The sequence below is a fragment of the Coffea arabica genome, chromosome 2c (genome assembly GCF_036785885.1).
Source record: "Coffea arabica cultivar ET-39 chromosome 2c, Coffea Arabica ET-39 HiFi, whole genome shotgun sequence".
Classification (NCBI taxonomy): Eukaryota; Viridiplantae; Streptophyta; class Magnoliopsida; order Gentianales; family Rubiaceae; genus Coffea; species Coffea arabica.
The window spans coordinates 24,993,006-25,008,006 of NC_092312.1; the positions used below are offsets into that span (position 1 = coordinate 24,993,006).

Consider the following 15,001-nt stretch of genomic DNA (forward strand, 5'->3'; position numbering starts at 1 on the left):
CTTCCATTGTTATTTCTCCCATTTATGATATCCAATCATCATTTGTCTTTTTCAAAATAAAAAAGAAAAAAATCATTTGTCCTACGTGGATTTGAGCTTATTAGCCATCATCCATCGCTGCAGGCAAGGGGCACAAACGATTGTTACGTGCATTTTTTACTGTGCGTAACTTTGATTGCACACGGTATAACTTTCTTTGCACACGACGTAACTTTAGAACAAATTTTTATGGATCCCACGCATGACGTGAAAATCAAATTACAAGATGTGATCTAAATCACACAAAATTTTTTGGCCAAATCATGGCCATCAACTACCAGGAATGGTTGTCGCCCCATTTCCCATCACTGTGTCCTCTTTCCCTACACTGGCTCCTCGTCCCCTCTTTACCCCCCCCCCCAACCCCACTCCTGCCCAGCCTGATCAGGCACCACAAGCACAAATCTAGTCACAAGGAGGAGGAGCAGCAGGGGTGGGGGGTGGGGGAGGGGGAGAGGAGGCTGGAGGACAGGGGAAAAAGGTTGAAGGAGAGGGAGAGAAGGAAGGAGGGAAGGGGGAAAATCCCGAGGTTTACGTATAGGTAGACAGATTATGGCTACTTTACATATAAGATCTTGGATCCTCATGTATTTCAATTAATTTTTAGATGGCAACTCTTCTTTTTTCTTTTTTCTTTTATCAATAATCATTATACTTTTGAAGGCATGATGACTGTTGACAAGGTTGGGTTGAATGTAAAAAAAAAAAAAAAAAAAAAATCAGTTGGGTTGAATGTGTAACCAGGCAAGAAAGTAACCCGTATGCATAAGATGAAAGTTGAAAAATTAGCGTCACCTTTGGTCAACAATAATTTTTCCTAGAGAAGTGAATATTTTCTCCAGGTCATTGGAAAGGAAAAAGATACGTCACATATAACCTCCCTAAAGTTTTACATTTTACCATATGATACCCTAAAATTTTAATATATCCACATCATCTCCTATGATTTTAAGCAAACTGAAAAAATAGATAAAAAGCCCTACCAATCACTGTGATTGAATCAAATGCACTCCAAAAATATGTGTGATAAAATCATAATATTTATTTAATTTGTCTATAATCTGTATGGATATATACTTTACTCCTATAATTTTTGCATTTATTAGCGAAATTCCCTAGAGTTTTGTTCAAGGTGATAAGGCCGTGGTTCAATTTAGTGTTTAAATGAGAATAATGCTGATATTTCAATTAACGACATTATGAAAGCTATTTTCTATCAAGTTTCTTATTTACATGGAACTACAATGAAATGAAGTCAATATTTTGAAATGTTAGAGAATCGTATGATAATGTGCGAAACTACAAGAGGGTTATGTGTAATTTACAGTTAAAATATTTTAAGCTCACTTAAGAGAGAGACAGAGAGAGAGAGAGAGAGAGGAGCTTTGCAACTCCAAGTTTATAGATCTACTTAATTATATGGGGTCTCGTCCATGCTCATCTATTTAATCAATCATAGATAACATATTTTGCCCTATTGCTTTGTGTCCACTTGGACGAGTGAAGGGTCATGATATCAATGATTTAACTTTAAACAGTTTATCAAATAAATTTAGTACAGATTGTAAACGAGATTCTCCTTTTCATTAGAATTTTTTCCATTGATCTCTCCATTTGTTGAATATCTTAATAGCTATAAATTTATAAAATCAACACAAGTTATAATATATTTTATCACTCGTGTCAATTATACATAAAACAATGTAGTTTTACGTTGAATTAGCAGTGAAGTATGAGCGTGTGTAAAAATTTGCCAATTTATAAATTTTTTTATTTTTAATAACTACATAAAAATGGAACATTTAGAAACAAAAAAGTGTCACAACAATCAGCCCTTCCAAACTGTTGTGTTTCCATAATGTTTTGGGGCCATTCCATGTCTATTATGTCGATACGAAATCACTCAAGTTTCAATTAATGCCCTTCCTTCTCGTGAAACATTTTTGCCATCAAAATAGACAAATTAGTTTTTTATTCTATTTATCTAATATGTAGAGATTTGATTAATGGTGAAAAGTTTGGTGTGGCACAACTTATATTAAATAGTTAAAATAATTTTCACTTTGCTTGATATTTTTGTGCCAACGCGTTGGAACCTGTAAATACAAAGTAATGGCCTTGGACGAGGAACCGTTCCTGCCAGTTCATAGTCAAGATTTGGCCAAAAAAGAATGTAAGGTCCAAATTTTATTTTATATTTTTGTTTTTCACGTCATACGTGAGATTTACAAAATTTTATTGTATAGATACATGTTATTAAAAGTGAGTTACGTCATAAACACAGACAGAATTACATCGCGTGTAATTTGCACAAAATTGCTCCCAACGATTTGTCTGATAACCCTTGGCCCCTTTTACAATGCCCATGTTTTCACGCCAGATCGCTTTCTTCTTTCTTTCTTTTAATATTGACATTAATTGACACCAACATATCGTACACCGCGAATGTGACCACTCTTGTCCTTTCGCAGAATTTTAGAACCGCTCCATGCTAAATTATTGTCCACCAACCGAATTTTGGGATCAGTAGTCTTTCTTAATGCGTTCGGTCTTTTGTTAAATTGCTCAGGCAGCTTGTCTCCATTGTCATGCCTCTCATGTACGTGGATTTGATGTTGAAGGATGGAGGAGGACATTGAGGAGTACAGAAAACTGGGTTCCGTGGATTAAATATTCCTCAGGTGCCTTTGTTTGGATGGGAGATTATTTGAAATATTTATTTGAAATAATTATTGTAATATTTTTTATGATACGATGTATATGAGATAAAGAGGTGGTTGGAAATTATGTGTATAATGCAAGCAAAATAAATTTTGAAATTTTTTTTTTTTGAAAACCTTGTAATTCAAACAAACCTATTGTAATATTGTATTTTAAAAGCTTTACTATACAATAACGTATTTTAGAGTGTTTTAGAATTTAAAACTTTTTCAGTTACTTTTTAAGATTTATTTGAAATGTTTTTGACAATATTTTTAAATTCAAATCAGCAAGTGTCTAGGTCGCGATTCAATTGGTTTATGCAATTTAACCTGGATTCAATGATTTCAATATATCCAAAACAAAAAGAAAAATTCAAAAGCTCGCGTAAAGTGTAGAAAAGTATATTTAGAATTTTTTGAGGGAGCCCTCGAACGGGTTTAAAGACTGCTGGTGCTGGTGTAGGCAATATGAGGGATACTACGCCATGTTTAACTTTTATGCCAAGGGCCATTGGTCCTCCCTTGTAACAAAAAAAATAAAAATAAAAAGAGGTTTAGAATGTTCAAGCAGCTCCCAATTCTTCACACCTATCATCCACTTGACTAGAGGTACTATTGAGTTGAGTCGAGTTCAAGTAGCACCATACTCGCGCTCGAATTCAATCAGAATCAGTGCTACTCGAACTCGAGCTCGAACGAGTAAATAAATTTGGATTCGAGTTTGACTCAATAAAATAAAATTAAATTCGAGCTCGGCTCGTTTGAGCTCAAATAAGCTCGAATAAATATCAAATCCGATCTACTCGAGCTTGAGTTTTGAACTAAACCTATAAATTTTTTTTCAAAATATATAATATAAATATAATATGAAAACTTGATTAAGTTTGTCAAGCACTCGAGTATTTATTTTTGAAACTCGAACTCGACTCGTTGAATGTAACGAGTAGCTCCGAGCTTTTGACCAAAACTTGATTGCACCCCTACACTAAGAAGTTGCCATCGTCATCATCGCGAATAGCAGCATATGAATACCACTCTATCTTGGACAAAGTTCACCATAAGGCATTACCTTTGTCATTTAAACTTTTTTTTTTCTTTCTTTTTTGTGCATCAGCCCTCAGAAAAAGTTGCTTATAATTCACCTTTGTCATTTAAACTATTTTTAGAAATGGAAATTAAAAACAACCAACTTTAAAAAAAAAGACGTTGAAGAATGTCTACAAATAAGAGGCCAATCATCACTATTTAAAGATTTAACACACATTATCATTTTCTAAATAAACTAAAATCAAACTATTTCTACAAAACCCAACAAATGTTGTTTCTTTCCATCCCACAAAAGAGGAAAAAAAGACGAAAATGAAGCATTAAGAAAAAACCATAAGAATATATTATAATTACATGTATAATATATTTAATATTGTTAATTTTCATAATTATATTATTAGTTATAGATATGAAATTATGTAGATGTAATATAATTAATATTATCAGTCATACTAATAATTATATATTTATACTAATATAAATTATTGATTAGTTATACTAATACATTTATACTAAATTAGTAATTACAATTTTTATTAATTATACATTTATTCTATTATACACTTTTTATTAATTATATACCTTTTACTAATTATATATTTATACTAAATTATTACTTATATTTTTTTACTAATTATATATATTTTTTATTCATTATAAACTTTTTCCCCCTGGGTGTGCGGGGCGGAGTAGGTGCCCTATATTTTTATTCATTATAAACTTTTCCCCCCTGAGTGCACGGGGCGGCGTAGGTGCGGGGGCACGGGATGTTTAGGCAACATGGAAGGATTTGGCTTTTCTCCAATAAATTCTCTCTCCAATAAATTCTCTCTCCATTTTTTACAATACACATTTGAAGGAATGACATATCTTCATTTACTAAGAAGGGACAAGATCATTTTAAATTTGACTAATCTTAACCCTTGTTAATAAATAAAGACACATGCCATGTATACAGATGTGTATTGTGAGAAATGAATAAAGAATTGAATAGCTTGAATTTGCAACTGACTTTGACACCATCCAAGATAGATTTTTTGCTGCCTCTCTCTCTCTCTCGAAAATAGGGCCTCACAAGTTTCATTTCGCACAAATTGGTGTAAATTAACAATTTACTCTCAACCTATACCAAATTACCCTCAATTTACACTGAACGATACTCCCTCCGTCACATTGAAAGTGTCATATTTTTCTTTTTTTGGTATGTACCAAAATTAATGTCACTTACCACAATTGGCAATAAAAACTTTCCCCCATTTTCTTCTCATACCCTTAAATATACCAGATTCTTTTAATCTTTCAATGGACCCAGAAAACAACAAAGAATTGCACTTGATGCATGTGAGTCCCTAGTCCCAGAGCAAGTGCAAACAATGGTCGTGCAAGATACTTTCCCAAAACAGCAGGAGACATTCTTGAGGCATGGGTCCCACATGTCTTGTCACCACTCCATTATCTTTCTGCCATTTGACAAGTTATAATGCACAGGAACTAAATAAAGGTATTGCCCGAACTTAGACCAAAACATTTGAAATCTTGGCACTATTGAAAATAAGTGTGAGACCCAACGTGCGACAAATGTTTCGGGACGGAGAGAGCAATAATCAACTCATACCAAAGTGTATCTGATTTACATCAAATAATAACAAATTAACATATACTAAACTGCACCTATTTACATCAAACTGGATCTGATTCACACTGAAATTCTATTTATTTACACAAGAGGTCAATTTGTACAAAATTATACTAAACACAAATTATGAGGCTTCGGATCCCTCTCTATCCACTGTGACCAAGCACCTTTGGTCTTCACATTGACTTTCCACTGTAGCCATTTTTCCTTTACCTCTTTGTCAATTTCGGAAATGGAGCCTCACAAGTTCTATTTCGCACAAGTGTATAATAACAATTTATTCTCAATCTACGCCAAATTACCTTCAGCTTATACTAAATGACAATAATCAACTTATATTAAATGATAATAATCAACTTATACCTAAGTGTATCTGACTTACACCAATTAATAACAAGTTAACATATACTAAACTGCACCTGATTTATATCAAACTGGTTTTGATTCGCACCAAATGCTATTAGTTTACACAAGAGGTCAACTTATACGAAATTGTACGAAACACAAATTGTGAGGCCTCGGATCCATCAATTTCCTGTGAAATTTGGATCACCAGGTAATATGTCTATCGCCAATGGTCTTACAGCGCGTCGTTACCAAAGCTTGCGCTCTCCATCTATTTAAGTTGCTCCAACTTCCCAAATTCCTTATACAGCAAACAATAACAATTTAGCTACTCTCTTTTCCTTTTCTTTCCTTGCATTTCTGGTGCAACAACCACGGACCATGTTGTTTGCTTGTGCTATCATTGCTCTTATTGTTATACTTTTCAGCCACTGGGTATATAGGTGGAGAAACCCCAAGTGTAACGGGGTATTACCACCAGGTTCGATGGGACTACCAATTATAGGAGAAACAATTCAGTACTTCACCCCTTATGCATCAGATGATGTTCCACCGTTCGTACAAAAAAGAGTGGCCAGGTATTTCTAATCCCTCTTTTTCTCTCGTCACCTATTTTTCTTCATACCCTTTTTTCCCCCCAACTATCCGATACAGAATTTCAAATCTTGAACTAGACAGTAGAGAAAACTCTAATACTCGCTCCTAATTATTGGGCCAACCTCAGTACTCCAGTGGTCATCTAACCATTTCTTAACTAGCTATCACATATATATTTTAACAATATTACAGCAGTAATAGTTATAAATTAAGAGATGATATTTGTCTTTGTAACATATTATCATGTCATTTGTAACATAATATCATCAGCTGTAAGCTATATTATGTTACCATTTTTGTCAACTCTAGTATTCTTTCACATTTTATTTGTGCTTTGTTTTGCCTTTTCTTTGTTTCTTTTTTTTTTTCTCCTTTGGGAATTTTCAGGTACGGGCCAATTTTTCGCACGAGTATAGTTGGGCAGCCAATCGTTGTATCAACTGATGCTGATGTTAACTACCGTGTCTTCCAGCAAGAAGGTAATGCTTTCCAAATTTGGTATACTGAGAGTCTCTTCCAGATAATTGGGAAACAAAGTGTTGTTGCCCATCATGGAGACTTCCACAAGTACCTCAAGAGCTTAACGTTCAAGTTTGTTAGCCCCGAAGCCTTAAGAGAGAGGCTGATATATGAAATGGATGCCAGCACTCAAGAATCTCTAAGTTCTTGGAGTAAACTTGGAAAATTAGATGCTAGAGATGGAACTGCAGAGGTAAATTAATTAGCATCCTACTATTTGATTATATTAATCAGGATGAATTCGGACAATACGTACAGAGCGTTGAATGAAAAGTAGTAATGAACAACCTCATTTTCTACAGTTGGTATTTAAATATGCTGCCAGGAAGATGCTTGGCTATGACGAAAGCAGGGATCGGCAAAAATTGAGAGACAGTTATAAGGCATTCATGGATGGCTTGATCTCATTTCCTCTCAACATCCCGGGAACACCGTTCCATGCTTGCTTACAAGTAATCAATTGTTGTTGTTGTTGTTCGTCATTTGGAATTCTTTTTATATTGAAAGATCGATGTTCATTATACCTAAAAAAAAAAAAAAGATATTCATTATAAATATATGACTAAGTAAAATATTTTTGCTTTCATATATGCTGTATCAGCTTGAACGAACTATATGAGTTTCATTTTCCAGGGACGTAAGAAAGCAATGAAGGTCATCCACGACATCTTTGAGAAGAAGCGCTCAGGCAATAATGGCGCTACGAATGACTATGACTTTGCGGACCATTTACTCGAGGAAATAAAGAAAGAAGACACTTTTTTGAATGAAGAAATTGCGAGGGACTTGGTATTTTTGTTTTTATTTGCTGCCCATGAAACGACTTCAACGTCTTTGACTGTGGCCTTGAGGTATCTAGATACCCATCCACGAGTTATGGCTGAACTAAAGGTCTATGACTTTCCGAAACAATTTCTCCCGTTGTTATCTGTATTTACCCTTCAATTCTCCAATTCTTGTCCAAGTTCAATACTTAAAGGATTAATACTCTATATATATATTGATAGAATTTTTTTTTCGTCAAAGGTCAATTTATATATATATATACACTGATAGTGTATATTGTTATGATTGGATGTTTACACTAACAGAGTATGTAAGATTTTTTCATACTTAAATAGCCAATCATTTTTGTAGAGAGAGCACGAAAATATTCTTGAAAAGCGAGAAACAGAAGATTTTGGTGTTTCATGGAAAGAGTACAAGTCTATGACTTTCACACATATGGTATGTTTCAATTAACTAGACATTTCATTGTATCTATCATTTGAATCATATAGTGAGCTACACCATTTACATCTTAAGTTTTGTTGTCCACTGTAGGTTATAAATGAAACGGTTAGACTTGCAAATATTGCCCCTGGGATTTTGCGCAAAGTTGTCAAGGAAGTTGATGTAAAAGGTATACTTCAATCTGTCATTTGGCATCTTCTTGAAAATCATTTGTCGCACTTTCTTTATTTTGGACCCATGGTGCCTTTCTCCTGCAGAAAAAAGAAAAAGAAAAACTCTGTTTGATAACTACTTGGGTTGGGCATTTTTTCATGGGAGTAAAAATATAGAAAATAAATGATTTGTTTCCATTGTTCTTCCTTTCCTCCATTATAACTTACAGTTCCGACTAATAAGTGTGAATGATTTGCAGGGTATACAATTCCTGCTGGCTGGACGATAATGGTTTGTCCACCAGCTATTCATTTGGATCCTAATCTATATGAAAACCCCCTTGAATTTAACCCATGGCGATGGGAGGTAATTTGATCATCGACAGATTTGAGTAATTTGCACACAAGAAAGATAAACTTACAGAACAAAAGTTAAACAAAAACAAGTAAAAATAATTCAGGTTTTTTCTGCTTTCATTTCAATCAAAAGGGCAAAGAATTACACGTGGGATCAAAAAGTTTCATGGCATTTGCTGGTGGTACGAGGCTTTGTGTTGGTGCTGACTATGCAAAGGTGCAGATGTCACTTTTTCTGCATTACTTGGTCACACAATACACGTAAGGATTTCTAAATCACAATTCCCTTCATCTTCGCTTAAATACATATATATAGAAGCTAATTCTAATATACAATAAATTGATGTCCACATAACTTCTTCCGTTTTTTAATATGCATGATTGCAAGAAGAAAATGATAACTGATAAAAAAAGCTTGTATAATTTGAATTTTCAGCTGGAGAGTTCTTCCTGGAGCAGAGAGAATCCGAACACCTACTGGTATTCAATTCCCCAAAGGATTGCCTATTGAGATTTCTAAGAACAAATAGATTTTCAGCAGGGCAGTTCTCCAGTGAATTTACCTTTCAGAAGCGTATTTTGTGATGTAGTAATTTACTGTTGGTTGCAAAATTAATTAGTTTGCTTACTACTTCGGCTTGTAGTACTATGTAATATTGTAAGTGCCTAATAAACAACATTTTAGCTGGTGTCTTTTTCTTTTTTAGTTGCTTTCCTCTTCTCTAATTGTTGAAGATTTTATAATAGCTGCAGTTTGAGCTTGGACTAATTGTTTTTCTTCACTAAATCAATACAATGATTTTATTTATGAGTACAAACCAAGCCAAGAAACAATATATACGTGTGTATATATATATATATATATTGTTGCAGTTTCAAGAAACAATATATATAAATTTATATTTACTGCATATATATGTGCAGTAAGTATTACTCTTTCCATCCTGTTAAGTTTGTCGCACTTCACGAATTGTAATTTTTATTTACAGCGAATAGAATTTGAAACTTGATGTGTCATTTCTTATTTCGTGAAAAGCTAAGTGTTGTACCTGCACATAAAGCATTGTGGGGCCATGATACTTGTTCAATCCGGGGTTTTGTTCAAAATCTTTAGATATTTGAAAGTTTTATCAATAGTTTTCAAAATTTTACCAAATCTTAGATTATTGTTGTTTTAGTTTCTGGGTAACTGTTACATGCTACAAAAGTTGTTGTTTTGTTTCCTTGATAATAGTCTGTGAGCCATTGCACTTTTACGGAGTGTCTGAGGAGTAAATGAGTAAATGGAGAAATTAAATAGAAACATGGTAGGCAACTTACATACCCCAGTGTCATTAAACTTGATTCGATCCAACGGTTTAACCGATCAACCAGATGAACTAGTAATTAAGTCGAGCTGGATCATTAATTGGATTGTTCAAGTAATTAGACCGTTGATTTGTCAACGGACCGACGGTTCAACCAATAAATCCAATGAATCCGCCGATTTTTCAAGGAATCCGGTACATATGTTGTTATAGGAAAAAATTTGTGTAGATGATTCAATGAATGTTCAAACATGGAACTTTATGCATAGAAGTAGAGAGCAATCACCACTGGGCCAACAATTCATTTGTTAGTAGTTTTGTTCTTCTTATATTATATATTATATATTTATTCTTATTTAATTTCTTCAAAACAAAATTTATTTAGAATCTTTTAATAACATTTTATTATTCCCCAAACTCTATAAGTTATGAAATAGACTTAAAAAATAATATATTACACAATTCATTTTAAAGGTAAATATCGTTCTTAATAAACTTTTGCACTTAAAATTCATAAATAAACTAGATAATTACAAAGATAAAATTTTATACTTGAAGTTTGGTGGATTACTAATTAAATTTAGATTGTTAATACTTTAATTTTTATAAGAATTAATTATTCTATAATAAATTAGGCTAACTGAGCATTTATTATAACATAGTTTATTATAGTTTCAACCATATAAAAAATTATGAGACATAATATTTAAATATATTTAATGACCCACCGATTGAACTACTAATCCACTGATTGAATCATTAATCCGTTGATCCACCTCTTTCACCGATCGCTCCTCGGGTCGGATTTAATAACTATGAACAATCCAACAAAGAAAGCATGACAATATCAATGGAATGAAGGGAATTTCTCTATGGCCTCACCCTCTTTATCCTGGAATTGGATATGGTAGGAAGGGTATGGGCTTTCCCACCGTAAGAACGTCAATCCAGTGGCATTATTTAAGCACGACACGTATTTGAATTCCGGAAGGCACCCGACAACTAACAAAGAGTATCAGCTAAGACCACGCACATGTTGCCCATTCTTCTCTCTTTCCCGACAAGCACCAAAGCAATACTGTGGAGGAGATGCATGGCCGATGCAGGTGAAGTTGCCGATGCATCTAATTTTTTAAAAGAAAAACATGAATGACCTCAAAATCACCAAAATCTAACTATTTTTTGCTTGAATTAAGAACATGCTTCCAAGTCTCCATCAAAGAACTATCAAGCTCTATGGAAGTAATTGATATAAAAAAACAAAAATAAAAAATAAAAAAACCTCTTGGGCCATACCTGATAATTTGATGGACACGAAGTTGGGGATAGTCATAATTTACCACACAAAGTGAAACTTATACAATTTGGCCCCTTAACTAGTTCTAATCCAGGCTGACAAATTACGAAAACAACTTGCATTTTGGAGGACTCCTCTGAATGAGTGTGACAGTCTTTTATGATAGGAATGGCCTGTGTGAAAGTATAGAAGTGAAATTAAGTTTAAGTGATCGGTTAGAAGTTGAACACATATGCTTTACAGATGAAAATGAAATGTGGTTAATTTATAACTCGCTTGTGGCTAAAAGATCTCACATAGTTTATGGAAATAATTTCTTGTTTTTATGGAATAAATACAAAATTTTCTAAATTATGCATATAAGGTACATAATGAAGATGTAAGTAGCAGTTGTCGATGTCAATTTCGTTGTGATAGTGCATGGTGGATAACGTTATTTCTTTAAGTATCGTTTCGCGATTAAGAGAATCAATCATACGATATTTGGTATGAAAGAAGAAAAAATAGATGAGGAATAGAAAAGAAAAAAAAGTCACACAAAGGTTAAAATAAATGTGGAATAGAAAAGAAAAAAAGTCACACGAAGGTTGAAATCACTTTGTCAATAGTTTTGTAGAAAACATTGTGGCAAATGAAATATAAAATTTGATAATAGTACTACATTGGCTATATCAAAACAATGCAGAGGCACATGATTATACGTGAATACTTGTTTGATACAAGAAAGGGTATTTCGTTAAAGAAAAATACATGATACTAGGAAGAAACGAATCATTTAGATAGAGTAACATACGTAGTACGAATAAGAAAGCATTCATTAAACAAATACGATAATCAAGGCAAATAAGGATTTTTTGTTATACTGGACCTGTATCATCAAGCCAAATAACAACCACTGCCAATATCTCATTTTATCTATCATCTCATAACACCTAACAAATATTTTCCTTAATGTAGAAATTTAATAACACAACTATGTAAGTACATATTTGTTTTAAACAATGGGCATTTATACAAGCTAATATGTAAATCTAATTATTTTACTTTTCAATTAAGTTAGTTAGTAAATCTTAACTTTTAATAGTAATACCAACTATGCATATGTATCATGATAATATATAAACTGTTCAAGTATATAGGATTAACTCTTACTAGAATAATCATTTTTTATTTCTACTTTTTATTTTCCCAATTCTTGTGCATAAATAATTGTTAAAATACCTGGGGTAACATAAAACAAAAAAAAAAAAGTTAAGGGAGAAGGGTGCTTAAGTGAAAAAATAGTTGTTACAATAGCTTTTTTTAATGAATTTTTATATTTTCTCTTCCAATTGTTTTACCTAAATTATTATCAAAATAGCAAAGAAAATATTTCCCTTAATGTAGCATACCAAAATTTTTATATTCTTTTAATGAGGCATAGGTTAGTGACATCTTCTGCATAGTTTTTTCTTAATTATTCATTACAGTTTAGAATGAGTTGGTACATTTTTTATAGCCAAAAGAGTAAAAAATTTAAAAAGTATTTTTGGATAAGGTATTATTCGAAATATTTTCCTCTTGTCATTAATTAAACTCTCTTGTTCTTCCTTTTTTTTTTTTTTTTATCTCTTAAGCCCAACATTAGAAGAACCATCATATTGTCTACCACTCCGAAAAGTAATTGTCATGTGATGCTCCCTTGGATTGACTTTGGTTTTGCTTGGTTTTTCTAGGGTTTACGGCGTTGGCTATTTGACCGAATTGGACTTCTACATTTCTATACATTGAGGTTAATTAATCCATTCTTCACTCTAGTCTTTCAAATCTCTCCAGGGTTGCTTTAGCAAATCTATCCATATTGCTATTGGTAGTGTTAGCTAATTTTTCAATGGCCATCTCTCATGAGAGTTTGGATTCAATAAGTGCTTGTTTTGATTGAAAATCTGGTGGATTGATTGATCTTTGTTGATTTCCTTGGTCTCTCCACCCAAAATTTGGATGATTCCTCCACTGTTGATTGTAAGTGTTAGAATAAGGATTGTTTTGATTTAGCCAGTTGAAATTGTTCACATATTGTACCTATGCAATAGTAACACAATTAGTACTTTTATGATTTTCTCCACAAAGAGTACAACGTGCTACATTACTATTAGAAGTTGGACCAACCTCACCTTGTCTATTTAGCATTTTCACCACATTGTCCATTTTTGCACTTAACATGTTTAAAGTGTCCAATTCATTCATACATGCATGGTTTTTAGTGTTACCTCTCTCATTAACCCATTGGTAGTTATTATCCACCATTTCTTCAATTAATTGTTAAACCTCATCGGCCGACTTTTCCATAAGTGCTCCACTTGCAGCTACATCAATATAAGTTTTCATAGGATATATTAAACCATTGTAGAAGATTTAAACAATTAGCCACGGGAGAAGTCCATTTTGTGGACATCTCCGTTGTAACTCTTTGTATCTCTCCCAAGCCTCATATAATGAATTACCATCCTAGCTACAGAGCAAAACTTGTTATTTCCATGCATAGTTTAGCAGTTCTTCCAGGTGGAAAGTACTTATTTAAGAAAGCCTTAGATTAATCGGCCCAAGTAGTGAAAATGTTTTGTGCATGTGAATTAAGCCTTACCTTAGCCTTATCTCTTAAAGAGAAAGGAAACAATTGAACCTTTATAGCATCATCACCTACTCCAAAAAATTAGCTAAATGAGCATTAGGATCCTCGGTTATATTACCTCCAAATTGTTCTTGTTGGAGCATTTGAATCAATGTCGGCTTAATCTCAAAGTTATTTGCATTGACTGCTGATCGTGCTATATTTGTTTGAGATCCTTTCGTAGATGGCAAAGCAAAATCTCGCAAGACTTGTTGATTGTGATTTGCACATTCCTCCGCCATTTCTTCTAAATGAGGCAATTCAATGACAATTTCACCTTCACTTTCCACTTCTTGTTGTTGAGCTTGTTGTCAAGCTAAACGCCTTCTCCTAATTTGCCATTTTCTCAATTTCTGGCTCAAATGGTAGTATGTTACAGAGAGATTGGTGCATGCACTACAAAACACCAAAGTTAAGAAGAATTAGTACAAATTCTACTACTTAATATAAACTAGTAAATTGGCACGTTTACACAAGGAAAATTAAAATTGAAACAAGTTTAGATTAATAAAGCTTGTTTTTGTCCTAATATTATCTAAAATCCTTGGCAATGGCACCAAAAACTTGACGTGGTCTACGCTTTGAAATTAAATTCTCCCAATTATCAATCAATTTTTGCCTTTATACCCCAATTTTTTACAAGTATACAGATCGTGTATTGAGTCTAGTGATAATTAGGGGTCGATCCCACAAGGGCTTGATTAAGTACTATTGATTTTTAACTTATTTTGTTGTCTAAACACCGATTAAGTAAATAAACAAGAAATATAAAGGATTAGGCAGTACAATCGGCCATAGAACGTAATATAATGCTGGCCGTAGGATGGTACAACCAACCATGTAGGCGGTAGATAACAAGAATTAAATCAAAAGCAAAGAACAAGTTAGATTAAGGTAGCTTTAGATTCAAATAAAGAGAAATGCTAAAGATTAAAATCCCTTATAACTCAAAGCAAGTGCTTAACTTGGATGATTAGGATTATTGATTTGCGGCTTGTTAAGGAAGTAATTTCCGGAATTGTATGTATATTGCTTTCACAAATAAACAAAGATACTTATACTAAATCTTCACCTATTGACATGATGAATTAATTTAGCACAAGTTCATGAAACTCAAAGA

General features: G+C 33.1%; 1 protein-coding gene across 1 annotated transcript; it reads left to right on the top strand.

The window, feature by feature from the left end:
- The first annotated feature begins 6,038 nt into the window (after positions 1 to 6,038).
- On the top strand, positions 6,039 to 9,333 carry LOC113726996 (cytochrome P450 87A3-like). Its single transcript, XM_027250941.2, has 9 exons — positions 6,039 to 6,347; positions 6,754 to 7,078; positions 7,188 to 7,337; positions 7,519 to 7,776; positions 8,023 to 8,112; positions 8,209 to 8,287; positions 8,531 to 8,637; positions 8,761 to 8,888; positions 9,064 to 9,333. The coding sequence occupies exons 1-9, from the start codon at positions 6,151 to 6,153 to the stop codon at positions 9,155 to 9,157; spliced, it is 1,428 nt and encodes a 475-aa protein (XP_027106742.1). The 5' UTR covers positions 6,039 to 6,150; the 3' UTR covers positions 9,158 to 9,333.
- The last annotated feature ends 5,668 nt before the right edge of the window (positions 9,334 to 15,001 follow it).

Excerpts from the sequence above, each read along its gene's own strand:
- LOC113726996 (XM_027250941.2), top strand. The coding sequence starts at position 6,151 with ATGTTGTTTGCTTGTGCTATCATTGCTCTTATTGTTATACTTTTCAGC. Across the intron at positions 7,777-8,022 it reads GAGTTATGGCTGAACTAAAG|AGAGAGCACGAAAATATTCT; the intron begins GTCTATGACTTT and ends TCATTTTTGTAG. Across the intron at positions 8,889-9,063 it reads TACTTGGTCACACAATACAC|CTGGAGAGTTCTTCCTGGAG; the intron begins GTAAGGATTTCT and ends TTGAATTTTCAG.